The sequence below is a fragment of the Corvus cornix genome, chromosome 3, assembly GCF_000738735.6.
Source record: "Corvus cornix cornix isolate S_Up_H32 chromosome 3, ASM73873v5, whole genome shotgun sequence".
NCBI lineage: Eukaryota > Metazoa > Chordata > Aves > Passeriformes > Corvidae > Corvus > Corvus cornix.
The window spans coordinates 15,002,012-15,029,334 of NC_047056.1; the positions used below are offsets into that span (position 1 = coordinate 15,002,012).

The following is a 27,323-nucleotide window of genomic DNA, read 5'->3' on the forward strand; positions in this document are numbered from 1 at the left end:
TTTGGGAAATGCAGCTTTTGGGAAAAGTAAGTAATGGTTTATTTTCCTTGTCTGTCACTTGGATAGTGACTGTTACTGTATGTAAAACACCCAGGCTGAGGAATGGGAAATAAAAGACACCTGGTTCTGCTTTTAACTGTGACTGGGGTGATTGTGTGGGTGTTGGTTGGATGAACAGGTATATGAAAGTTTCTTTAGAATCTAGACAGGATCAATACTTTTTGTTTTAAATAATATTTTCAGGACCTGAGTCTTGTAGAGCCAGGGCTGGTCTGCCATGGGAATGAACCCTCAGCAGGAGGTGGTGAGAGGGAGATGTCTCTGTGTCCCTGCTGCAGGGCATAGGTGGCCTTCAGTCTTACCTGGAGAGAAACAGCAGGAACCCTGGCAAGCTCTGGTCACCTCCTGCCTGCAGAAATGCTCCTGCAGATCCCCCTCTGTACTCCTGTGAAACACAGCTCTCAGCCTGCAGCTCCTGGCCGTGGGAAGGGCGGTGGTGCCATCAGGAGCACTGCCAGCCTTGCCTTGTGAATGAAGGAAAGATTATTCCTTTGCTTCTCTTTTTGTTGTAGGGAGTTTGTGTGCCTGCCTCAGAGTCCTGCACTGCCTCGCTAGTTCTGCCTAGAAGAGGCCAAGCAGAGCTCTGCTGGTGTGGTGCTGCTTTATTTGCATGTTCTTCTGCATGATGCCAGGCACTCCCTTCCCTTAGGGTCTAAAAATACTGCTGTTGCAGCAGTCTGCTTCAGCAGCAAGGCCTTAATTGCATCAAGTGGTACTTTGCTGACAAGAATAAGACCAAAGATTTTATTTTTCTGCTGAAGAATTATTTTCTTCTTTACTTCGCTTGGTCTACTGAGGTTGTAAAGTTCATAAACACTTGTGCAAAGGTAATGAATTATTGGTAACATCAGACTTTAATAAGTACCTTTGGAGGAAAAAGCCCCAATGTTATTTTGGAATTAACTGCTTTACCTGATAATCCTGGGGGTTTTTTTATTTTGATCTCATTAGATTGCCTCATAGTCAATACATACAGCTTTCAAATCTTTGCTTGATTTTTACAAAAATTAGTTACTTTGTGCCTGGTACCCCGATAGAATCCCAGGGCTTTAATTTGCTCTCTAGCCTTTGACATAATACTAAAATGGTGTATTCAGGAATTCACCTGACTGCAGGGTGGTAAAGGGTCTGTTGCTCTCCTGATACATGTTAATTCCATGTTATATGAATGTAGCTGATATAGAGGACTGTGAGCTCGGATTATTTGGAAGAATGCATTTATTTGAATTACAAAATTTATCTTTATGGACTGTCCTGAAGTTAGAAATAGCCATTATTGTTGTCATGGTAGGATGGTTTAGGGACTAATTGGGAAAACTAGAAAAGGCATGAGGCTGATACTTGGATGTGGCTTTCTCTTACATTGCTTAATCTTCCAGGTTTAGCAGCAGGGAGCCTGGTCTGTCTGGCTGCTTAGTAGCACACTCTGTGTACCCAGAGCTCTGAAAAGTGTGTGCAGTTTGATTTCTGAGGCTCTCCTAGGGTCTAAAGCTGCTCTTCAGACCTTGGACTCTCTATCACAAGGGATTGTACTTCAATAGGGCTGTGAAAAATAGTCAGGATATTCATGGTCTCTTCAAGTTACATTTAAGATTAAAAGACAACAGTAGTGGATTCCAAAGAGCTGCACAGTTATAATGGAGTGAAATCCAAATGCTAAATACATGCTGAGGACTTCAGATACGTGCCTGGAGATCCCCTGGTTTAGTTCATTTAAAACTTGAGGGAGAGGGTATGGCAGGTAGAGGAGCAGTGGGCAGCAGCAATATCTCACACGTCTCAGGGTAGCAGTGCTGCTCTCTGCCAGTGTGGAAGTGTTGGTGGGACTGGGGCTTGAGGGCATAATTTCCTAGCCAGTTTAGGCCACCATCAGGATACAACTGGGCTTGTCCACAGCTGGCCGGGCCACCCCAAGGGGAGGCCGTTCAGGGGAGCCAGAGGTGCAAAGCAAACACAGCCACAGCAAATAAAGATGTGTGTTTAAGGAGGGGGCTGCAGCTGGGAGCATCACCCTCAGTGTCAAGCTGAGGCGCCTACAGCTGCCTTTCCCAGACTGCCAGGTTTTGTTGCTCCATGCTTCATGGCCTGTGTAAAGAGCAGGACTGCTTTCCAGCTGTACCACTGAGCCAGGTCATGCTTGGTCTTTCTGACTTCTTTGTTTTGGCAGAGGGGAAGTTTTGAAACTCTGTTGGGGTTTAGAACTGTGAATGATTGCAAAATCTTGTAAGAAGCTAGGGAATCATCAGAGTCCAAGGAATGCTGTAATCTTACTGGGATGACGGCATTGTCATTGTAAGAACACAGACATTACAGGTGAGCTGTGAAATGCATCACCCTGGGGCTCTTTGTTCCTGGTTTGCTGTTTCTCTTAAGGTACTGTATTATACAATATCTTTTCATTTGTTAAAAGCCTGTAATTTCACATCCCTCATGTAAAACAGTAATGCACTTTAAATTCTGAATTCAGGAGGAATATACACTGTTGTACTTCTGCGCTGTTGTCTTCAAAGTTTTCTTTTGTAAGCAACTGTATCTTTTAGTGTAGCTTTTTGGGGGTGTTTAGTTTGTGACAGTAGATTTCAGGGAGGGAAGCTGTGAAGTAATTTGATAATACAGAAACATTCATAGCATGTTAACTGAGGAAACAAAACCAACTTTGTGCTCACATGCCAGGAGGAAACAATGGCAAGATTGCACTGTTTGGGCAAGAGCAGGTGGGAAGGAGAACTTCAGTCATTTGGTGTGGAGGGGAATCCATGTGAAGGTGCAGGCTGCTCTCTTTTTGGCAGACAGGAGGAGGAAGTCTTGACTACCAAGAGGCTTGGGCACAAGCTTCTCACCCCGGCCTCTTGCAATTGCCTGGGTTGTCTGCTTCTGAACTACCGGCCCTTGTGTGTGCATACAAATTTGGGAGAGCTGGAGGAGAGCTTGCTCAGGTGAACAACTTGTGATACTCAGACACAAGAATTTGGACCCTAATGATATTGTATGGCCAGATTGGTACAATTTCATTAAAACAACAGAAAGATTTCGACCCCTTGCTTGGGATGTTCCGTGTCATATGTAAGGAGTGCTGGAGAGGTGTGTGTACAACCCATGCAGAAAGCAACATTCTGAGTTCTTGGTGAGTCAAAAACCTGGATTCAAATCTTGTGTCTTCAAAGTACTGCAAGGACTGGTGCCTATGGTGAGCCCCTTCCAAGGCTGTTCCTGTGGTTTGGGTAAATGTTGCTATCAGTTGGAGACTCGCTGCCAGAAACCAGAGCACCTTCTGGCTGTGCAAAGGCTCCAGTGTGAGCTGAGTGGGGATTGAGATCAGTGATCCTAAGGCTATGATTCATGACTAAAGTAAAGGCTTTTGATGGTATTAGTCTTTTTAAAGCTGCTGGTTCTTTATTCCTCAGGGTTTGCGTTACATTTATTTCAAATTGTTTGCAAAGACCACTCCAGTTTCGTAAAAAAAAAAGTCTTTTGTGCATAACTAAGCACTTACAAAAGCATGTGTGGGTTGCCTAGTTATTTTGCATTATTGCTTTGTGCTTGTCTGAGAAATTTTGGATGTTATTTTTATAAATGCATGCAACACCTCTGATTGTCTGAGGCAAAATGACCTGTGATTGTCAGTTTGATTTTTGTGCTGCTGTGTACTGAATTACTAAAGTAATTCTCAGTATCAGGTTTACATTTCTGATTTAGGCTCCCATGTGCCAATCTTAGGTGTCTGCCATAATACTTCAAAGGCTGTAAAACATACTGAAGTTCTCTGGCATGGAAAGAGCTTTGCAAATTTAAGGTGGTATCTACTGCTTACCTGGGACAGTGAACTGGATTATGACTGATTTTTGGGAGAGAGATGATTGTCTAGGGAAAGACTGAGTCACCAGGAGAAGTTTATAAAGGGAGCTTAGGACTTGCTTATTTCTGGCTGGAAAAAAAATGCAACTTGCTGTAGTCTGGGCTTCCTCCAGGGTGTTAAAATACTGTGTGCTTTGTATGAAAAAGAAAACCTGATTAGAACAGGTAAGGTGGTGGGTATCATTTTACATGTCTAGGTTAAGTATGTCCAGGGAGGACTTGCTTTGGCTACATTGGATTAAGAAGAGATCTGAGTTTGAAAAAAACCTGAGAGAAAACAACATAATGGTATGTGTTTTTCCACCTTCCTTTGTAAAAACAAAATATGAAATTAAACTGATACAACTGTGCATATTCTGAAACTTGTGGTGAGATGAAAGTCTCAGTATATTTTAAAGCAGTCCTTAATATGCTGCTTTTGTAAGGTGGTGTTTCTTGATTAAAATTCTGCATAATCAAGTAGAACAGTTGGACAGGAAAGTTGATCTTAATCTGCAGTCAGAGAAACCCTTTAGCCAGCAGAGAATACAAATGTTTCTCTTCAGAAGACTCAGCTGTTAGGTAGTCAGGGGAGTTACAAACTTTAAAGTCTTCTTAAAAGTAAGTCGGGTTCTCCTGTAAGAGAGTGCATTCTTAATTTATTTCAGTGTTAACAGTTTTTTTCCTTGTGTTATGTGGAAATTTTAGCTAATACATTTTTTTTCTAAAAACATCTGAGTAATGGGGATTTTAAGTCACTACCCTGTAGTAATAGCTAAATATATATTACTCATTATTAAGTATATATTGCTGATTATATATGGATCCCAGTTACATGAAATGATAAAAAACCCCTCGGAGTCCTTTTTCTGAGCAGAGGTGCTTGAGGGAAGTGTTTTCTTTCCTGCATGCATAGAGAGGGGCAGAGCTGTTCAGGGTTTTGTAGGATGTTGGTGGAGATTAAAACTTCAGGTGCTTTATAATTCATCTTATTGTACACTGGTTTGTTAGATTTTTTTTTTTTTTTTAAATGCTGACCAATCCTGCTTAGACACTATAAATACTCTGTTCCTTTTAACTCTGGTCTTTTATTTGAGTCTGTTAGTGTAGTTATTGTTTTTACACACAGAATTCTTTCTTCATAAAATCTATATACAAATCGGGCATGGTTAATGTTTTCCTATTAACTTAAACTTTGATATTTAGCTGTGTAAAAACCGAGAAATATAATCAAACCCTCCTGACAATGTCCATGTTGAGGCATCTTAAAATGGTGATGAAAAATGCTGCACAGGTGTAGCAAGGGAGGAAGCAATCTCTTCTGATGTCAAATGTGATGCAAACCTCAGTGGAATGGAAGCAGTCTGTTGAGACTTGGGAAAGTGTGTGACATATATTAGATTGAAAACAGATTTTTGTTGTCTTTTTCTGTGTGTGTGGTACTTTGGCCTCTTGTCTGTAGTTGGTTCAAGAGATGCCTCTTATTAACAGTAAAACTGGGGAAAAGATGGAATGTTTCGAGTTGGATTCTGGAATATCCAGCAGAAACTTGGAGATAAGAGGTTTTTTCCTCTCCCTGTCTCCCAGAGCACACTAAGCCTAATGATACTTGTTAGTGCACAGAATTCAAAGCTGGTAAACAGCCCTGGTTTTGTATAGCAGGAATAAAAGGTGGCTACAATTTCCGAGTTCAAGAAAAGCACCTGTGATGATTTTCAGTTACATCAGCTGAAGTCTTGTTCGCCATTTTTGCAGTTTTAATTGCAAATTTAAATAACTGTCTTGAAACAAAGATTTCCTTTATGTTCCAGTGTGGTTTCACAACTTATAATTGTTTCTGTTATCTTGACTGTGCTGCCTTAGATCTTTGGTGGAAAGTTTGCCCTATTTTCCTTTCCTTTTGGCTGTGTGGCAGAAATGAGTTATCTAGTGTTGTCAGCTGTTGTTTGATTACACTTTCTTGGATTTTTAAAATCTGTTTATTTTTGTATTTTCTTTTTTTCTCCCCCTTCAGCTGAACTTTATATTAAAAACAACCTGTCATTTGATTTCAGTATTACTTGTGAGCATTATTCATGGCTTATGGTTGCATTACCTTAACATAGCCCTTTCTATTCAGCCACCTTGTATGTATTCTTACCAACAGGAAATTGTTATGCAAACTGTGGCATGAGCACAAACCTGTCAGATGTATCTTTGTGGTTGGCAAATGTAGGGGGGAAGATAGAACAGTACCAGTAAGGTCATTAAATGTTAGTCTAATTACCATGGTTTTTGGCAGAGGAAAATTGTTCGTGCTGATCTGAGAACTCTTTGAACTTGTCATTGTGGACAAAAGAGGAGGGGAAAAAAGTAAATTAGAGCTTTCAAAATGCCTTTGACAGGTCTTTATCCAGGAGGCTGTTGAACAAGCTGAGGGAGCCGTGGGATGAAAGTGAAGGGTTTGTTTGTGCAAAAGGCACAAGCGAAAAAAAAATCTAGATCCTGGTAAAGATAAGCTCAAGACTTACACAGAAGCTGTGCTTGAGATGTTCTTGAATGACTGTTACAGCAGCTGTGCAAAATTCAGTAAGTTTTCAGAAGTGATTCTGTGTATATATCCATATGCCAGGATTACTGATTTTCTAAGGACCTCTTGGAAGAGAAGCTAAGTTCTCTGACTTTAAGCATAAGCCATGAGAGGGCAAGATAGGGTCTGATGTTGGTGGTGAACTTGAATTTTGCCTATTCTTGCGTGTGTGAAATTGGTCATCAAAATAAGAAAAAAAGTAGTTTTTATACTTGAAATTTTCAAGTTGAAGTCATGGAGTAGTCAGTAGTTTAAGCAGGTTGGACAAACCCAGCAAACTCGGGTTTCCTGCTGCAGGCAGGAATAGTATTTTTCTGGATTAAAACTTACTTTGATAATGGATAAATGTTCCAAATATGTCTCATGTTCTTCCTGGTCCTTTTTTTAAGTGAATAAAGTTTGTTTTAAACAAGAAATTAATGCAGTTTTGCAGATAATAAAACTTGAAGGTCCTTGCACCTAGTTCCTCTCTGTGGGTTGGTGGTGTAGTGGTAGTTTGATAATTGAGAAACAATAAATATGTTTACAAATCTTGCATAATACCTGGGAAGTGAGAGGACCTAACATCAGGAGAGTACAACCTCTTGTGTGTTTGTCATGATTATAGCTGCTGAAGACCAAGGAAGGTAACAGTAGGAACACATGGGTATGCTAAATGGAGAAGTTTGCTGTAAATCCTGTTTTGTTTTTGCCAAAGGAATTGTTTGCAGGTTAGAGGACTAAAAGTGACCAAGCTCCTTGGTTCCTTTGGGGAGGTTCATGTCGACAAGTTGTTTCCTTCTCTAATCCCTTGGGGAAGGAAGACATCTGGTTAGGGGGCTTGTATTTAGGCTGTTTAAGCAGTTGTATCAGGTGTCCTTAGTTTGGTTCAGTTTTTGTTGCCTTTTTTTTGCTTAGTATTTAAACAGTGTCTGGTCTCTAAAAGCTGTGTTTGGTCACCGGTTGCTGCTGGTGCTTCTGAGAGAACAGTTTGTGATGTGAGTCCTAAAGTGAGGTCTGCTTGGTAAATTGAAGGGATTTGTAATAAACATGGCAATGTATCTGCTGTGACAACATCATGTAATTCTTGTTATTCCTCCAAACCATTTGACAGAAGTCTGAAAGCTAGAAATCATGCTCAGAAACACCAACAGGTATCAGAATGGAAAATTGTTTGGCTTTTATGATGTTTCTCATGCAAGTCTTGTTCTGTGTTCTTGCAGTAGGTATCTTCGGTATGTTCTTGTCTATTTCTGACAAGCTCTGTGTGCATGCTGAAACTTTAATGTACCTTTTGGAGGTAACGCACCCTTATATGTCAGTAATGTCAATGTCTAAATTTATGTATTAAGGCTGTAGTTGAATGGATAAACATAGAGGTAGTGGTAGGATTTTTCTCTCATCTTTTTTGTTGATTTTTTTTTTTTTTTTTTTTTTTTTTTTTTGGTATAATACAGAAGATTCACTGGAGTGTGGGGGTAGAATACTTTTTGAAACAAAGAATTTTTTATATGCAGAAATGTACCACTGCTTGTCCAGGCGTCCCTACCTCTTGTGTTGCTTTAGCCAAAGCCTTTGTTTCCTGACTGTCTTTGCTAATGACCTGAGGCAGCGCACTGTGTTAACCCCTGTGTACTGTTGCCAGTGTCTGGCACTCTGCAGAGCAATGCAGTGTGTAATGTAGAGATTGCTGCTGTCAGAATGACAAAAAAAATTGTCATTTCCAATGAAGTTTGCAAATGCAGATGTTACTGTAATTGAAACAAATGCATTTTTCTGCCAGTAAGCAAACCAGCAGGAATAATGTGGTGAAGGCTGTCCTTTCTTTGCCTGCATGTCTCTAGATAAAATTAACTTCCCTGCTGAAGCAAAGATATTGATAGATATTATTAACCAGAAATCAGCACAGTATGTAATATATGGAGGTCTCTGAAGGAGGCAGAGCTCTTCCTTGGTATTCTGAAAGTGTGATCAAAGAACACTGACCTCCCCGGCATTCCAAAATTAACAATATCTGACTTCTTTTTTTAACTGCAAATGCAAACTGTGTAGAGATGGCAATATTAACTGATGCAAAACCCCCAAGAAATGTATGAAAATTTGCTTGTGTTCTAGTGGAGAAATACCTTTTAATGCTCTGTCACTTCTTATTGAGATTTATGCTTGCTTTCAGCACTTAAAGAATATTTATTTCACTATTTAAAAACCCCCATACCTACAATTAAAAAAATACAGAAAAAAGCCCCCAACAAAATACCAAACCAAAATGTCACAGAGCAACAGCAAGGGAAGGCGAGCTGGCAGTCAGTGGTGACAAGGCTGGCAACCATCTCACTGATAAGAACGCAGTCCCCCAGTGAGGCAAACAGTACTTCGGAAGTAGCTGGCATGGATTTACAAAGGGAAAATTATGCTTGTCTAACCCAATAACCTTCTGCAACAAATGGATTAGGTGGTTGGATAAGGGAAGAGCAGGGAATGTTGCTTATTGTGACTTGAGCTGTCACTGTCTCCTGTTACATCTCAAAGTACTAGACTAGATCAGTACAGTGTGGGGGACTGAAAACTCACTGAGCTGCCAGGCTCAGGAGCATGAAGTCGCCCTGGAGGTCAGTCACCAGGGCTGCGTTCCAAGGGTTGACACTGGAGCCATCCTTGGGCATGCCCAAAATGTGACTGGACACCATCCTGGGCAGCTGGCTTTAGCTGTGACCCTGCTTTGAGCAAAGGTTGGAGTAGTCAGTGCACAGAGGTGCCTTCAACCATGAGGATTCTCATCCTGTGGTCCAGGGTTGCACAGCTGCACAGTGTCAGTGTTGGCCTTGGCCACAGGGAGCTAAACTCTGACAACAGTGGGGACTTTTTTCCTGCGTAATACCTCTTCTTCCATAGACTATTGGAAGACTTTGTTTATAGTGAAGGGAAAGAATTAATCTCAGAGTTGATTCTGAGAGTCAGCTTTACGTACAGGATAGATGTTGGTGTTTGCACTTGAAACAATTGCTGTCCAATGCTGTTGATTAAAAACCCCAATTTCAAAACTACCGAAGCATGACAGGCTAAATATCCTTGCTTTCTCAGCTCATGTGTTGTCTTATTTTCATTTGGTTTTTTTTTTTACCAGGAAAGTTGACCAGTGGATAAGGCCATAGGTATAAGAAAGTATAGATAGAAACTCTGAGATAAGTGTTTTCATTCTCACTGGTGACATTAAAGAGTTATAGATCATGCCATGCTAATCACTGTTATGAATTTCTTATGTAGGTTGAATTTGGTTGAAGCTTTTGTGATGGATCCAGAACTACGTCAGTGCCTTCAAGAAGATCTGTTACGTCGCTTTCCAGACCTCAACCGGCTGGCAAAGAAATTTCAGAGACAAGCAGCAAACTTACAAGACTGCTACCGAATGTACCAGGCTATCAATCAACTGCCTAATGTTGTGCAAGCACTAGAAAAACATGAAGGTAATGCTACCCCCATCTATTTTCAATGTTTTTTAGTATACTGATGATGCAAAGAAGTAGAGCGTAGATTTCCAAGGATTACTTTTTTCCTGTGTGCTTTTGTTGCAGGAATAAAGCTTAAATACATTTGAATTTGAAATGAGCTGAAATTCTGAAATGCCTGTCAGCTACTTTAAAATACACATAGCCAAATCTTTGCAGGAAAATATGTTCTAATTAGTGTGTAGCTGGGATGCTTGAGCTGTTAGGTGATGGTGTGGTAATCTTTGACACGGACTTGTCTCTAAGAATTCCTGACCAATTGCGTGTGTATTGTGATCTGACAAACAAGATACCATTCATACAATAGCATTGTCATCCACTTCCAATTGTAATTAAGCACAAACCCCCCCCAATTTCAATATTATTGGTATAACTTCAGTGGCTTGTTTTTAAAATCACAATGCTCCTGTATTTGATACAGGTGACATGCCAGGGTTTCTTCCAATCTTCATTAGTAGGAAGCACAATGCTGTGACAAGCAAGTCCAGAAAATACAAAAGCTGATCATTTTTCCCTTTTCTGTGTGTTACCAAGAAAATGCAGAATAGGATCAGCATAACAAGGGAGTGATTCAATTTAGCAACAGCAGTTCTAACCTACCAGAAAACTCATTTTTGTAGAAGCCCATTAATTTGTTAGAAATTCACTTTGCATAAAGCAAGAATCAAAGCCTTAAAAGCAAATGTTGTTTGAAATGGTATGGTTACAAAAATTTCTTTCCTCTATTTGAGTAGAAAATAAAGCTACCCAGTGTCTTACACTTTTCTGTACTACAGTTTTATGACTTCAAGTAATGAAACTTATCTTCTACAATATTAATCTTAAATCAATTTTTGATTGCTGGCTGCAGCCAAAGAGTAGTTAAGATCTGAAACTGAAGGAACTGACAGATATAACTCTTTTGTTTTTGTTCTTAAAGAGCTGTGCCACTCTTTAGCTGCCTCAGTCGTGTCCATTTGGCTTTTCCAAAAAGACTCTGCTTGTTTTAGCCTTGACATGGAGCTCTTGGGTTCCCATCTTACACTGAGGTGTTTGTTCAGAATGCTGGCTTCCTGTCTTTACTACTTTTTATATTAGCTGCCGTTTGGATCAACAGAGTTCCTCTGTCATAACATTGGGGTAGGAAAACAATTCCATTTTTAGAGTTTTGAGGAGCAAGCTGTGTAAGGCAAGCTGCTAAGCTCACCATATGGAAAAGTTAATAGACTGCAAAAGGTTCTTCCTGTTCTACACATGAATCAGCTGGACTTAGCAGGGCAATCAGCAGCAGTATATTAAAGATAGTTTAAAATAGGTGGCATGTTATTTTTATTTTTCTTTGTACTTGTACCACCTGTTCAAAGTACATGAATGGTCTGGTAATTTTCAATGTACATGAGTGATTCAGACTGAATCTGATAATTTTTCTGTTTCTGACTGTACAGAATGTTTTAACTCATCAAGGGATGGAAAGTCAAAAAGATTGTTGACAATTCTGAGTATGTGCCAGTTTCAGAACTCCCTTACCTATGAATGGCTATGGGGATATAGAACAACCATGAAGTCATCAGCTGTGACTGTCTTTCCCTCAGTATGAAGCATTGTTTTGTTGAAATCCTTGCTTTTATGGATGATGAAACCTGAGGAGGGGGGTGATGAGTGAAGACAACCTCTTTCTGGTTTAGACATAAGAAGTCTGCATAGGATGGGGAAGGACTCTGAGTCATCAAATCATTTTGCTCTAGCTGGCAAGAGGGAGCAGTTGTTCATTACTCAAATTGCTGGGGCATGAAATTTGAGTACTTAAAAGATTCCTGTCTTCAAGAAGCTGCTGGAGCATCTTCCTTCCCATCTCAAACAAACACTCTTTAAATATGCAGGATACAGGAATTGTATGCTGGGGTTGGAATACCCCTCTCTGCTTTTGGAAATGCTTCTTACTGCTTGTTTCAGTGCTGTGCTTCCCCAGACTGTTGCACTGATGTGTTATAGCCGTGTTGTGATCAAACTTGGCTCTTTCCCATCCTTTGTCATATCCAACTGATTATTCCCTTACTCATAGTGGAAACTCATTTATCTGTCAATGTGTCATCTTACTCAGTGTTAAATTTTACTTGATTTCTATTAGCCCAGTTTTCAAGGTCACTTAGTGTTGATCTATTTCTGATTTATCTTATTCCAGTATAATCTACTGATACCTTCCATATTGTGTATTTTAGTGACTTACTTTTGTAAGCAGCCTTGTTTTGTGTGTTAATATGAATTCAGACATCTTAAAAAGATAAATGCTTCTGTGAGCCCTGGGGGAACAGATGTCCTTTCAGCTCGTTCATCTTTTGCAAGTGGGTGATGTCCTGCTTATCTGCACTCTGGTCATTGCATAAATCACAGATCTTGCACCTTGGCATCTCCTGTGACACCATGCTGAATGCTTTAGAATAGCTCAAATTAGGTCTGCAGAGTCCTCTTTGTCTTAGGCATTCAGTATTTCAGACAGATGGAGCACTATATGGATATTATCTGCCTCTGGTAAAACTGTACTATATTTCATCCCAATTTCCATTGTTCTTTTCCTTTTATCCCACTTTCCATTGCACTATCAAAGTGACTAGTGCACTTAGTCATTGGGATATGTCTGTTTTGCCTGGATAGAGTAGTGTCAGTTTGCTGCCAAACTGTGTGTTCCAGGTCTGCAGATTAGTGTTTTATTTTAATTTCCAGGCAACATTTTAAAACCATGTTAATAGTCTTTAACACATGTAATAAATGCTTGTCTGTGCTTGAGTAAGTAAATTATGGTTTAAATGAAAAACTGCACCTGGGCACAGGTAGGCTTTGTGATCAGTATGCACCTCTGCTTTTGATGGTACATAGGTCTGTTAGTCTTTCTCTCAGTGGTTAGTTTCCATGCTAATAATGTTGAGAGGTGCAAAAGAGGATTTTTTTTTTTTACTGTGCATCTTTCCTATGAGTTTATGAATACAGGTGCAAGACATGTTGGAGTTTAATTTAGAATTTTTCAGTGGTGTTTCTTGCTCATATTCTCTTAATGTCAGGTGTTTTAAGAAAAGCATATGCATGTAACTTTTTGTAAATCCTCATTATTCGCTGACTCCACTATTTTACTTCCTTCAAGTGAGGGTTACTGAGTTTGAAGCTGGATTAAAAGTGTAAATAAATTTTGCAGTGTATCAGTTTGACCTGTATGTAAATACATGAGTATTTTATTTACTTAATCAATGTATTGTAACTTTTGAATGTGACATCTTCCTATGGTGTCTGAGATGCACCCTTCAAGCTTAAATAATGAAATGGCATCATGAAACTTCCCTACTTACTCCTTTCAAGAAAAGAAATTATAATTGCTACTTAAAGTCCAAGTACAGTCGTTTTTCATTGATTCAAGAATACTGAAGATCATTTCATTGTGGGTGCCATGTATTCTGTCAGCTGGAGCACTGGGAACTGCTAAGTCCACTCTGAAGAATGGACATGAAACTTTTTCTGCTCTTCAGTCTCTTCCTTGTTCGTTGACTCCTTTTATTTTCTAGGTTGGTTTAGATGTGTCTTCTTACAGGAGGGAAGGAACCAAGATATTGTGAGAGCAAGCAAGAAATTTGAAACAGAAAAAAATCTTTATTTCATATCTCATAGTTTTGAAGATTTTTAGTCAGCAGAAAACTCCATTCTTACAAGTTCAATAATCTCTCAACAGTATGTGATTTTTTTTTCCTCTATTAATAGATATTAGTTTAGAGCTTTAACTTTTCAAGGTTGAGGGAGTGGGGAAGCAAAAAGGCATGGTAGAAAAAGGAATCAAACAAAACCTTTTCTTTCTACTTCAGCTGAGAGAGGAGATTCACTTGGGTAATCGTGTCCTCACTGTGTGACTTCTATAAATTTCTGTGGCAATTTTTCTTAGGAAAGGCTAGGACTTTTTTCTAAGTCTGGTAAGAAATTGAGAGACTCTGGAATTAGCCAGAGCTTAATTCTGTATTTCTCTCTTGATGTGCAAAGCCGTGCCTATAAACATTAGAGGCAGGCCACACAATTCTGTACATAATTCAGTGACTGTAAGTTCATAGTACTAGATTCATTTTGAGGCATTTTTTCTAAATCATATAGTCAGTAATGCTAATCTTTCTATGATTGAATCCTAACTTGAAGTGGCTGCAAAGATGTAAACATGCATTTACTGACAGAACGTTTCCACAGCTGGCTGCTGGATGTAGGTGCTTATTTGTAGTTTATGGCTACCTGAAGAAAAGACTTCTTTCACAAATTTGGCAATATCTGTGCATGTTAGGTTAACTGTGAACTGCCTGTGGTGTTCAATGCTTTTGGTGTTCCATGGACTTCCAGCCAATATGTGTTCCATGCAGTTTGACTTGTTCTGTGCAGTGCTACAGAGTATCTCTGTGAATTTTGATGACTTCCTATCTAGTGGAAAGCAGTGACTGTAAAGATTTGGTTATAATATGTGGTCTTTTTTTGTGGAAAACCAAACCAGGTAACATACACTTCAGTTTCTGTGTCCATACTGTAATTACCAAATATTCCCAGTATTTGGTAACTTTTATTAAAAAAAATTAAAAACTGTGAGTGTGGATGATAAGACCTATGCTTTTTGCTAAAGGGATGTCAGCTGTTTATGTGCAAGAATTGGTGATATTCAGACAGCAGGTTTGCTTTCATACTGCTGTTTGTAGCCTTACTCATAATAGAAGGGAATTAATACCCCCAGGTATGAACAAAGATGATAGAGTAGGTACAAGCTTAATCAAAATATAGATGGGATAATTCCAATTTTAGAAAAAGGTACATGTGTTTCAGTGAAATAATCATAGAGCCCACCTTTGTAAAAATTAACCAGCTAAGCAGTTGTGTATCTTGGATAAGTGAATTCCAGTAAATTTGTGGGGGTTTGTGAATGATAATTTTTCCTGTTTGTTCATAACAGGAGCTCACCAGATGTTGTTGTTAGCGGTATTTATAACACCTCTTATTGATATCTGCTCTGACTTCTCAAAGTTTCTGGAGATGATAGAGACAACATTGGACATGGATAAGGTATGGAATGTTGTGTGGGTAGAGTTTACTTAGCAATTAAAGTTTCTTACTGAACCTTGCAATCTGCTCTATGCTCACTAAATTTAATTGATCATCTATATTAAGTAGCTAGCGATAATTTAGCTGTGGAATATATGAAGACAGTTATTAGTATATCAGGTGAATATTCAGGATACTCAACAGGATATTCACCTACTATCGGAAATTATCTAGCCAGTGAAAAAATGCTTTGGGTGCATGGATGCTGTGGACCTGAAACTATTTTTAAAAAATCTCATCATTTTTTAAAATTGAGTATTAAAGTGGAGAAGTAATTTTGTCATTTCTCTGCTTCTTTGTATTTTTAAAGTTACAGTGATATGTCTCAAATCTAGAGCGTAGCCCAGGGTATGTTTATTACTTGGGGAGTCTTTTAGGGTTTTCTTTTTTTTTGATTGACCAAGGATTAGGATTATCCTAAGTGTATGTCTCAGCTGACTGTAGAAATAAGAGAACTACCTAAACATGTGCCAGACATGGTAGTAAGGGCAGTTTGTTGAACTTGTGAAAAATGCAGTGGTTTTAAAATTTTGAACGTGCATACTTTTCTCCAAAGGCAGGAGCATTGCATTTTCTCTCTTTGTATTGTGTTGTGCATCCATCAACTGCATTTTACTGTTTATGGAAAGACTGGTTGATTGACATGTTGCTGTAATTTGTGATGTATGGTAATGAAGAAATTTATAGCTTTATACCAGTTACAGACCATCTGTTGATGCAGTTTGTGTGCCCTGGGACTCTGTTTTCTTTAAAGCTAACAGCTGTTTAAGCCTTCACCCTTCATAGTCCAGCTCTTCAAATTTCATTTCAGGTTCTACTTTAAAAATGTTTTGTTGTCCTTCTAAACGGAATAACAAGTCAGTTATTTTTAATCAAATCCCATAGAATCTGGCATGTTGGATTTGGTTTTTCCCCCTCTTCAAGGTACTGGAAAATGTCTATAGATAAGCCAACACTGGTTTTGCCAGAAGAATAAACCTTGTCCCTCTGAATATTAGAATTTGAACTTTGACTTGAAATTCCTCTTGGATTTTGAGGGAGTTCAAATAAAATACGCAGTTCTATTCTGAGTGCAATTGAAGGATAGGTTGTCATAGCAACTAAATTATGTCAATAATCCATTCTAATATAAAAAGAAACATCTAAGTTCAAAAAGTGTGGGATGTGGTTATTCATTTACCTAGCTGTAATAAAAGTTGAGAAACTGTCACTTCCATTCCTATTTATCACAGAATCATAAGGTGCCTTTGAAAAACCATCTACTCCAACCTCCTCCTCAAGTCAGGGCAACTTCAAAGTTTGGTGGTGCTTTTGGTACATAGCCACCTGGCAGTGGAAGCACGTGGAAGAGAGAGAGAAAAAAGATGAAATGCAGCATGCTTCATCCTTGCCTCTGAAAATGTTAAGCTTAGAAGGAACCGTGTCTGCTTTTCAACTCAAGAGCTGGGTTGAAATTGGTAGGATTTTTGGTGATACTTGCAGGTTCCTTCCTAAACCTCTAGAGTCTCTTTTGGGGCAGATATTATTGTTTCAGAAACTTCAAGTTCCAAAGTTTCTTGTTTTGAAACACCCCATCCTTTTACACTCTTGTCTTGATTAGCTGCCTAAATCCAGGGTAGCAGACAGATTATGTACATAACAATGTCATTCCCTCTGACTTCCCTTTTTGCCCTGCCTACTGCTCAGTTATTTGTTTGCAAATAAATGTGCAGACAACTCCATTTCAGCAGAAAGGAGTCTGTTAAATTGGTATATTTTGCTTGCATAAAGTCTATTATTTGAGAAAACAAGTATTTGAGATGTATTTGTTTTGCAGTTGAACCAGACACCAACTATCACAAACAACATTGCATGACAACAATATATATATTAAAAAATTGAGTAAATTATTAAGTAAATTCATTTCACTGTGTATGATCAGGGGGATGCTTCTTTATTTTTTATTGCCTAGATTCATATGAATTTTTTCTTGTTATTTTTCTCTAGGTGGAGAATCACGAATTTCTTGTCAAGGCTTCTTTTGATCCTAATTTAACAGAATTAAGAGAGAAGATGAATGAACTGGAAGAAAAAATGCAGTCTTTGTTAAAGACTGCAGCCAAAGAACTAGGTAGGGTTTGGAAGTGCCTTTGATTCTTGTCTCTTTTGTAAAATGTATTGCAATCAGGTGATGAAAACTGGTGTAAAGGAGTTAAAGGGTTAAAGGATGTTTGCATGATTATATTATTGAGTTGGGGTGACTTTGGTTGTCGAGTGCAAGCTGTTGAAAACAGAGTGCTTTTTGGTTTATAACATGGCCTTTTTTTTTTTTTTTTTTTTTTTAATGGCATTCCAAAATATTTCAGAAATTATCATGTATGTTGCAGAATCAGTTTTGTAGAACTGTAACTCATCAAACTCTTGGCTAAGTCTAGTTCTTTTTTAGATTTTTTGAGGACCTGCATTGAGACTTTTCTTTTTCCCCTGGGTGTCCATTCAGTTTTCTTTTGATGTTCCTTGCAAAATGTAATGTGTAAGCAAATGAGACATTTAAAGAATTGGTTATTCTATACAAAAAATTCCATGGGCAGCTGATGAACTGGGCACTGAAAGAGCAATTTTAAGAAAAAGAAAAAGCCACCAACTTTTAATGCAAATATGGCAAGGAAAATTGGCAACACTGTACTTATTTTGGGTTACACCTTTAAGAGCTTGCAGATGTTTTTAGTGTAAAGATGATACCTGGATGAAAAGAAGGAAAGCCAAGATTGTGTAGGGATGGAATGAGAAATCTTGTAACAGAACCATGTGTTAGTAGAAGGATCATGATAGTACAGGTGCTATGCTTACAGCAGCAGTACAGAGTGTCCTTGAAATTTTCCTGGAGAATTCACAGCAGTACAATAATTGCTGATTTGAATATGCAGCTTGAGAGCATTTTAAAGTAGGAGGAGGGAAGGAATCCATATATTTGTGTTTGGTCTGGGTATTTCTCATACCTGTACAGAACCAAAGCAAGTCTATTGAATTAGGTCATGTAAGAGAGGCTAAATCATGGGAACTGAGGGTTAGTGAGCAAGAATAGCACAAGGCTGCAGGATTGGTGGTAATACAGCTGGTTTCTTTTTCTTTCTTTTCATCTGAAAGGTTTGGAAGCTGGCAAAAGTATCAAACTGGAGACAAATTCACAGTTTGGACATCACTTTAGAGTAACTTGCAAGGAGGAGAAAGCTCTCCGTAACAATTCGAAATACGGAATCATTGATACACAGAAGAATGGTGTGAAATTTACTAACAGGTATGAGATTATATTGGTAGTTTTTAAAGCCTGTTCTGAAAGGAAAAGAATTGTTCCTTTATAATTGTGGTGATAAACTGGATTCCCTACATCTTGAATGGCAAATTTTCACCTTTTTAATTGGCTCACAGATTGAAATATTGAGCAGGACTGGCATGAGGGAAGAACAGTAATAGAGTTTATCTTAAAAGCTGCATTCCCCGTTTACATTGCCAACTGTTATCTATTTTTGGTCCTTTGACTTGGGCTAATTTCTCTGTTTTAGCTGCAGCAAGTATCATAATTGCTTTTACTGTGAGTGTTTATACAGACACAAGCTGCAGTAGGGAACGAGCTATTTATGTTTATCACCAAATGTGACATGCAGCAATTTTGTTGGTGATTACCTTTTTCTTCCCTTTGTTCCAAATCTTCCCTAATTTCTATTGGTCCTGTGTATTGAACTTCACTTCTGTGGCTCTTTTGATTGAACTGTTGAAAAATTTAAGTCTTCAGGCTAATTGCATTGAGGCTGTTTCAGTGTGTCCTTGTCTGGACAGCAGTTCTGACACAGATCAGCTGAAAAGTCTGTATTTTTTTTTGTTGAATTTTAGCTGGTTTAGAGCATTTTAGCAGGGGCAAGGGCTGCATCAGCCATCAGATGTTTCTCTGTTCTTCAGTGTTTTTACACAGAGCAAACGAAGTAGAAAGTTGCATGTGCAGAATTGGGCAATAACTTAGGTTGAAGGCTACTTCTTATCCCTCACTCAAAGCAGATGCACCTTGGAAATTAGATCCTATCTCAAGATTAAATGGTGTAGCCCAAGGCTTTGCCCACGTGCCCATCTTCTTAAGTATCCTTCACAGTATCGTGGGGCACAAGGTCCAGTGCTGAATTACTATTTATGAGAACTTTCCTAATCAGGTCTAATGAGAATTTTCCTTGCAGAAACTTGGGATCTTAGTATCTCATTCTTTTGCTCTGCACCTCCAAGGAGAGTCTATTGCCTCTTCCCTCCAGGCTTCAGATTCTCTCAGCCTGGGCAGGCATCTCTCTCAGCCTGTCCTTGTGTGCCGTGTGCTTCAGCTCTGTACCACCTTTGTGGTGACCATCTGCTCCAGGTTCAATGTTGGGAAGACAAAACCTAAAACCAGAGGTGTCATCTCAGGAGTGCTGAATAGAAGGGAAGAATGACTTCCTTCAGGATGCTGGTTCCACTCTAGCTACTGCAGCCAGCATGGGCTTGGCCTTCTCTGCCTCAGGGGCACACTGCTGGCTTGTGTTCAGCTTCTTGAGGGACCCAGTGGAGAAGAATTTTATGATTTTTTTTTTTTGTTTTGTTTTGTTTTTTACTGTTTTATAGCCATGTGGACCACAGTTTGTATTGGTGGACAGAGTTATTTCATCCCAGGTGCAGGACTTTGTATTGATGTGTGCTGAAATTCTTGTTCACCTATTTCTCCAGCCTGGAGTTACCCCAGTGAATGGCAGCTCTGTCCTCCAGCACACTGCCAGCTCTCCTTCCTGTGGCATTGTTATACCTTGCTGAGAGTGCATTTGAGAGTGCATTCAGTTTCATTGTTCAGGTTGTTAATCAAGGCATAAATAGGATCAGCCCCAGTATCAACCATAGGAAATGCTGCAAATAATCAGCCTCTTAACTGGACTTCAGCCTCCTGACAAGTTCTTCCTTGTCTGTCAGTGGCAGATCCAGGAGAAAACTAGCTTTTAAGCCTCCTGCTTGTGTTCCATGGAAGGGTGAAAGCTGCAGAGATTAATATATGGTGCAGTCCGTTTCAGACAAGCCCTGCTGCTCGTGCTCTGTGTGTGAGTTCAGCAAGAGTCAGATCTTGACTGACACACAAGTGTGAGGAGCCCTGCCTACAGGGCAAGGCTGGTTTAAAGCCAGGGCTATCACTAATAGTGACTAGCTTCTGTTAATCACTCACTTTCATAGTTATAAATCCTTATCTTCGAAAAGGAGGGCAAACATATTGGTTCACACCAACCAATATGTTGGTGTATTTCACACCAATTTGCTTAAATGAACAAAGTGTAAACCTTAATTGCATTTTGTTTTAACATTTACTCAGAGGGTATTTTTTAAAAACATCCCTGAAATGTAAAACAGCTTTTTCTGGTTCTAAATATGTTGTGAATCTAAATGTATGATGAAATTAGGCTTTTCTGTAACTGAGAAGATGTACTTAGAACCTGTACTGTGTCATCTGTTACTTTCCCTTAGTGAAGCAGCCCATGCATCGCTAATAAAAAAGAATTCTCTGTGCTTAGTTAAGTTATAGTTGCTTCTGTAGGTGGTACTAGAAGTACAAGACTGACTTCTGCCTATAGTGTGGGCACACCACTTGGGTGTGTTTCTTATTCAGTCTTGCAGACTTTTGTTCTTTGTTTAGGAGACAAGAAGTATAAAAACTTGTTTAAACTCTTTTCTTTATTTCAGCTTACCTTAGTTTGCAGTCCAGAATCTGTTCATAGTGACTGTAGTTAACTGAGGTTTTTACTAAATGAAAGAAGTCAATGTCTTCAGATCTGATAAGCCTGTTGTAGGGCTCTGGGCTAATTAGGCAGTTGCTTAGCAGCAAAATGTAGCAAAATAGCCAGAAATTCAGTTTTAAGAGCTAGTCCTTATCACATAGCATCTCTATAACATGGATGTTTTTAAGAGTCATGTGTTGATGCTAGAATTTCTGGTTTGGCCATTATGGGTGATCTTAAACTTGGAATTAATCTGGAGGCTGTCTTGGTGTGGATGAATAATAGTAGGTCAGTTGCTTTGTGGTCTTTGCTGTTAAAACAGGTGGGGACACCTGGTATTGACTCACAGATGAGGAAGCCAAAAGTTTGGCATTGTAGGTGAAGGCAGGACACCACAGCTTCTAAATACTCTTGTTTTGTTCACAGCAAACTGAGCGCCATCAATGATGAGTACATAAGGAACAGGGAAGAGTATGAAGAGGCTCAGGATGCAATTGTTAAGGAAATCATTAACATTGCTTCAGGTGAGTGTGCCACTCTTGGTGTGTGTCACAGTCCGGAGTGCTGGGAGGACCTGCAGTTCCTTTGAGGGTCTTCTACAAACTGTAACATTGTCCAGAGAATTGGTGTGAAAAGTGAGCTGTGGCTTTCAGACAGCTGTTGCAAGTTTGAAATATGAATTGTCTTCTGTTGCCAGACCCTTTCCTGGCATTTCTGCAAATGTGCAGTGATGAGGTGTGTGCAAATGCTAATCCTGTAACAGGAACAAAAATAAGGCTATAAAGGCCACATCTATCCTCCACTGACCTCCCTGACTCTGGGCACCTTCACCCTAACAGCAGAAGAGGTGAAGGACAACAGAGAACTGAAGGAGTGGGACCTGAGGTCTGTAAGAACATTGATATGCAATATAAGATGAAGTTAATCATTGCTCATATGGCAATACAAATTATTGGTTTCCTAAGTTATTTCCATATATTTTGCCCCAAGTTTGCCTACTTACAGGGCATTCTTTATTATCCTTCACCAAAAGCAGAAGAGACACTGGGGAGTTTGGGCTCTAGACCAGTCCCTTATCGCTTTCACTGAAAAAAAACCAAACACCAAAGCTTTAAGGTTGGTACTGGGGGAAGCCATTTAGTCTGGTGTCACAGGCACTGTATCTGACAGACCTCTCCCTCCCATCAGTCACATAAACATAGATGGCTGCTGTGTCTGAACTGTCTGTGCTGTCTCTCTGGTGTGTTTGCTTGCATGAGCATCAGAATCCAGTGTATTATTCAGGAAGGAAACATACTGGATTTCCAGATGAGGGAAAATAATCAACATGGCCTCACCTCTTCTTTTCCTTAGTCTGAAGAAGTCTCCTTGGTATTCAAGGCATGGAAACTTTAGGAATACATCCTAGACTCACAGGAGGTGACTTCCATCTTGAGCAAAATTGTTACTGCAGGTGAATTAGCTTGATGGACTCAGTATAGGCTTCAAGGTACCTTCTCAGCTGAAGCAAAAGAATGGCTAATGGTACTGAATTTGTATCTCCTCAATGCAAACCAGGTTATGCAGAGCCTATCCAGACGATGAATGATGTGATAGCTCAGCTGGATGCCATTGTCAGCTTTGCTCACGTGTCAAACGGGGCCCCGGTGCCCTACGTCCGTCCCGTCCTTCTGGAGAAGGGACAAGGCAGGATTGTGCTGAAGGGTGCCAGGCATCCCTGCATCGAAGTGCAGGATGAGGTGGCCTTCATCCCCAATGACATTACATTTGAGAAGGGCAAGCAGATGTTCCACATTATTACTGGTAAATACTTCTGTTCCCTTTTTTGTTTTATAAATGTCTTGAGTATTTCCAATAATGATGTCTTTTTAAAAAAAACCAAACCAACAACAACCAAAACAAATCAGCAACCTTATAAAATTCTGTCAAAACAATTTCTAACATCAAGGGTGAGCAGCTACTGAATTACTTATCTTTCTGCATGGGGAATAAGAGTTAGCTCTGGAAAAGAAAGGAGGGTATTTGTAAGCTATTATTTATTGCTATTATTGATTATATATTTTTTTTTTAAAAGTGTTCACAATGTTAATGTGAAATGTTACCTTTGACTGTGGATATTCTACATGTTTCTGTACATACAAGCATATTTCTCATCATCCAAGCTAATAGTGATGGAATTGGTTACTGTGACTTTCGTTGTAGTGCGCTGTTTGGAGAAGTTGATCACTAATTTACAGAGAGTCATTTGTGAAGAAAAAAGAAGCTGCTAGGACAGTAGAAAATAAAAAAATTGTCCTTCCTTAAAGTAAGGCCTTAGTGAATGTAACTCCACAAGCTAGGCAACCTCAGGAGCTGGAAAGCATGACCCTGCTAAATTGATGTGGAAAATTCCACTAGGCATCAATTGTACTGTAGCCATGTAGGCACTTTTTGGAGGCAAGATTTTAAGCATCCTCTTTGTTAGTGTTTTCTTTGTGAAGTATTAAAGTTGATTTTAAATGCAAAGCATGTTTCAATGACTGTACCATTTTTTACCCTTTTCTCTGGTGTAATTAAGATAATTTTACTACACACCAAAACATTTTTAGTGTTTATAGATTTAATTGGATCTTAATTTCCATCCAGATGTCCTTGACATACGTTCTGAGTAGCAAAGATCTGAAATTAGAGAATGATTAATGAGTACTTCTAACATAATCAAAAAGAAAAACTGAAACCCTGAATAAATGCATGGCAACACGCTTCTTTTTCTGGTTAGCAAAAGTGTAAAATTGGTTTTAATGATCAGTTTCCTGGATAATACTTTTTATTTCATTTGTACTTCAGTTACAAATAACTAATTAATATCTGGGTTTGCTGATTCTAAGTCACCCATTAGCTGGTACCCAGGCTGTAACTAAGCTGTTTCATTTTTATAGAGAAATTTTAATAGTTGTTTGAGGTGAAAACAAATTATTATAATTCTTAAGCAGAAATAAATACTGATGGTTTTTAATTTAAAGCTTATTAGTTTTAGGCATGAATGCATGTTTTAGATGACTGCTTATACTTTTGAAAAGTCCCAAAACTTATGAAGGCCCGTAATGTTCTCTGATCACCTTTCTTTTGAAAAAGGAGCATTCAGTAAGACAAACAAGCCTTGTTAGTCCTGGAGCCACTTGTTGCACCTGTTAGACAAGTTTGCTGCTCTTTTCTGGCGAGACAGTAATAAGTTTAAACACTCTTTGTTTTAATTTAGAGCCTGTTCTCCTTTAAAAGAGCTGTTGAATTGTAAAAAGATGATGCTTTTTAAAATAATTCTTGGAAAATCTCTTCTTTAGGCCCTAACATGGGGGGAAAATCAACATACATCCGACAGACAGGGGTGATTGTTCTTATGGCCCAAATAGGGTGTTTTGTGCCGTGTGAGTCCGCAGAGGTAACCATTGTGGATTGTATCCTGGCTCGGGTGGGAGCAGGAGACAGCCAGCTGAAAGGAGTGTCCACTTTCATGGCTGAAATGCTGGAAACTGCTTCAATCCTTAGGCAAGTCTTGAGCTTTTGTTCGATTGCGTTGGTTGGGGTTGACGGGAAAGGAGGCGCATTTAAGGTGCATTTAGGATTTTTCTTTTGTGGGGAATCTTAGTGGAGGATCTCAAGTTCTTTTTAGCTTGTTCATAAGTTCCTGAAGTAGCCTTCTGTTTATTCCAGTGGTCAATACAGAGCTGCTACCAAGAGGCCAAAGTTCAAATGGGACAAAGGACCTAATTTGGAATAATCTGTGTGGTGCTGTGTCTGCACTATATATGTAACTAAGAAGGGTCTTTTGCCTGTTCCATGCTCTGCATCCACAGCATAACTTGTGGTACTCCAATATCCAGAGTTCATGCTGCTATCAAATGTTACAAAATGCTCTTGTGGTTTTAGGACAGCAACTGAAAACTCCCTGATAATCATCGATGAGCTGGGAAGAGGAACTTCTACCTATGATGGCTTTGGCTTAGCGTGGGCTATCTCAGAATACATTGCCAGCAAAATCTGTGGGTTTGCCATGTTTGCTACACACTTCCATGAACTGACAGCTCTTGCTGACCAGGTGCCAACAGTAAATAACCTCCATGTCACTGCTCTGACCAGTGATGACACACTGACGATGCTTTATCGTGTCAAGGAAGGTAAGACTGTGTCTAAACTTCATTTTGCCCTGGGGAAGAAAAATCTTAATGGAAAAAAATCCCCCCCAAAAACTCATGTCATACTTGAGGCTTAGGGTTTATAATACATATGTTCTTCTCTGTCCATAGACAGTGTGTATGACAGGAGCTCTGTCCATGTGTGAACACAGTTGGTGGTGATGTTGATGATTATTTGTGATGATTTCTAGGCTATTTCTGCCATTCAAGTTGATGTTACTGAGTTGCTTCCCATTTCTTTTTGAAAGATGGGGAGAAGGGTTCCAGAATGTTATTTTCTGTTTTCCTAAATCAGCCATTTCAACCTGCTGATGTAAGAGACTTAAACTTGTTAAACCGTTCTTTTAAAAGAAATGAGTGCACCTTTTATGTGCTGATAGTTTTTAATAATGTCTATATCATTATAATAAGACTTAGTCTTATGTTGCCCAATTTATGCAGTAATTTGATGTAGGAAAAATCATATGGTTAATTTTTAGCAAATGGCATCATAGTGAAACAACAAGTAGCCTGTTTTGTTAGTGTAAGATCAGTTAGATGTATTTAATTAAAACCTTTTAGTGGATCCAGTTATTCCTTTCAGTATTAAATTAAACAATTTTTAATTAGGCATAAATTTCATCTATTCCTTCTGCTTCTCTATATCCCCCATCACTTGTTTTTTCTTCCTTCAGCAGGAGCCTGTATTTATTGCTAAATTAAGCAGAGCTGTAACTGTGGCTTGCAAGGTGTGCCCATTTATGGCATTCTAATTTAGCTGTGAACTGTACAGTGATTTTGGATTGTTCTCACTAGAGCGTTTCAGTCCGGTTGGCAACCTTGGGGCTGAGATTTTGATTTAAAATGTGGGCAGAGTACTCCTTCTTACTCTGTGTTCCTCTTAATTTTCCTCCTCTGAGTTCCACAACAAAGTAATGAGTTAGATGACACTTGGGTGGGTAGAACAGGGTTACTGTAGAACACTCTGGCTATCCTGGATCTGTTACCTTGCTGGTTTTACTCCTATGGCATTACTGATTGACTATTTCTTACTCATTTCTTCTGGTTTTAAATCTATTAAATGACTTCATTTCTTGCCCTTAGATTACATGTATGACCACTTCTAATTTTGTATTCCCCTCTGGCTATAATCTTGCAGTTAGGTTTTGGGTACTTTTCTGTAAAGCTTGGGAGACTGCTCTGAGCAAGGGGAATCACAGCAGAAGTACTGCTCTCCTCTGGCTTTGCTGAGAGTCTGCTCAAAGCTGGGTGGGTTACCTCTGTCTGCCACAGCCCTGTATCTTTTAACTCTGTGTCCTTGTCTTTTGGGATCTTTATTCCTTTGAGATGGGCACTGTTGGTGCACTTTGCTTGAATATTAGTCCAGAGCACTGTGGCCCTGGTCCCCAGCCTGTCCCAGTGGAGAGGAGGTGTCTGTGGTTCTTTCCTAGTTTGTTGTTTCCCATCTTCTCCAGCACATGTTGAGCTCCTTCCACCAAGTGAAGGTTCAGAGCCCTCTGAAAGCTTTGCTCAAACTGGTGCTTAAAAGTGATTTAGTGTGGCATTGGAACTGAAGAAAAACAGTCATAAACTGCTGCAAGTGTACATTGAAACTGTGAGTGGTTTTGGTGCAGCAAGAGATGGTGATGTACAGAATCTTCAAACAAGCCATCTTTATTTAGATGCCTTATTTTGAGCATGTTGGTTGAGGAGGGAATCAATATACACTATATCAAAACCTTCTACCTTCTAAATCTTTTGGAACAGCAACTCGTACAATAAAACCCCCTAATATTCCCCAGACAGTTGGGTGAGTTCTCTTTCTTCAACCCACTCCTTTTGTTTTTAAAACCTGTACTAATTCAGCCATTCTGGTCCTGATAAAAACTGTAGAATCCCAGTTTAATTTTTTTCTTCAATCAGTTGTGCCATTTTCAGTCATACACATCTTTTTGTACATGCAATGTCTTTTCATTCCATCCATTTTCCTGGAAGTGCTATTGAGCATGGAGACACAATATTTTTTATCTATCTACTTAAACCTCTGTCAGAGGAGATACAACACTATGAAATCTTCATCTTTAAATATCTGGACTCTAATTAGATATCCATCTTGCACCAAAGTTTTTTGCATTTAGTGTTTCCCTTTTGGAATTGTTATGTTGCTCCATCAAGCATGTGTGTATAGGCAGCTCAGATACAGCTGTGTTTTGAAACAAATAACAGGTTTGGTGTCATTTGAAACGTATAACTAAATCTGAAAAGCATGACAAGGGACTTTTATACAGTGTTTTCAACCCTGTCCTCATGCTTCAAGAGTGACAGAATCACTGGAAGAGGAAACACATGAAGTACTGTTCTTCAGGCCTCTGCTCAGGATTCT

The 27,323-nt window shown here is 39.1% G+C and overlaps 1 protein-coding gene across 1 annotated transcript in view; it reads left to right on the forward strand.

Annotated features, from left to right (window-relative positions):
• The window catches only part of MSH2 (mutS homolog 2), a 45,617-nt gene that overhangs the window by 14,486 nt on the left and 3,808 nt on the right, over nt 1–27,323 (forward strand). The window contains 8 exon segments of the mRNA XM_039569418.1: nt 9,707–9,906; nt 14,888–14,997; nt 17,023–17,146; nt 18,163–18,313; nt 21,216–21,313; nt 22,347–22,592; nt 24,110–24,314; nt 24,696–24,943. Of these exon segments, the coding sequence (XP_039425352.1) occupies nt 9,707–9,906; nt 14,888–14,997; nt 17,023–17,146; nt 18,163–18,313; nt 21,216–21,313; nt 22,347–22,592; nt 24,110–24,314; nt 24,696–24,943 (1,382 nt within the window).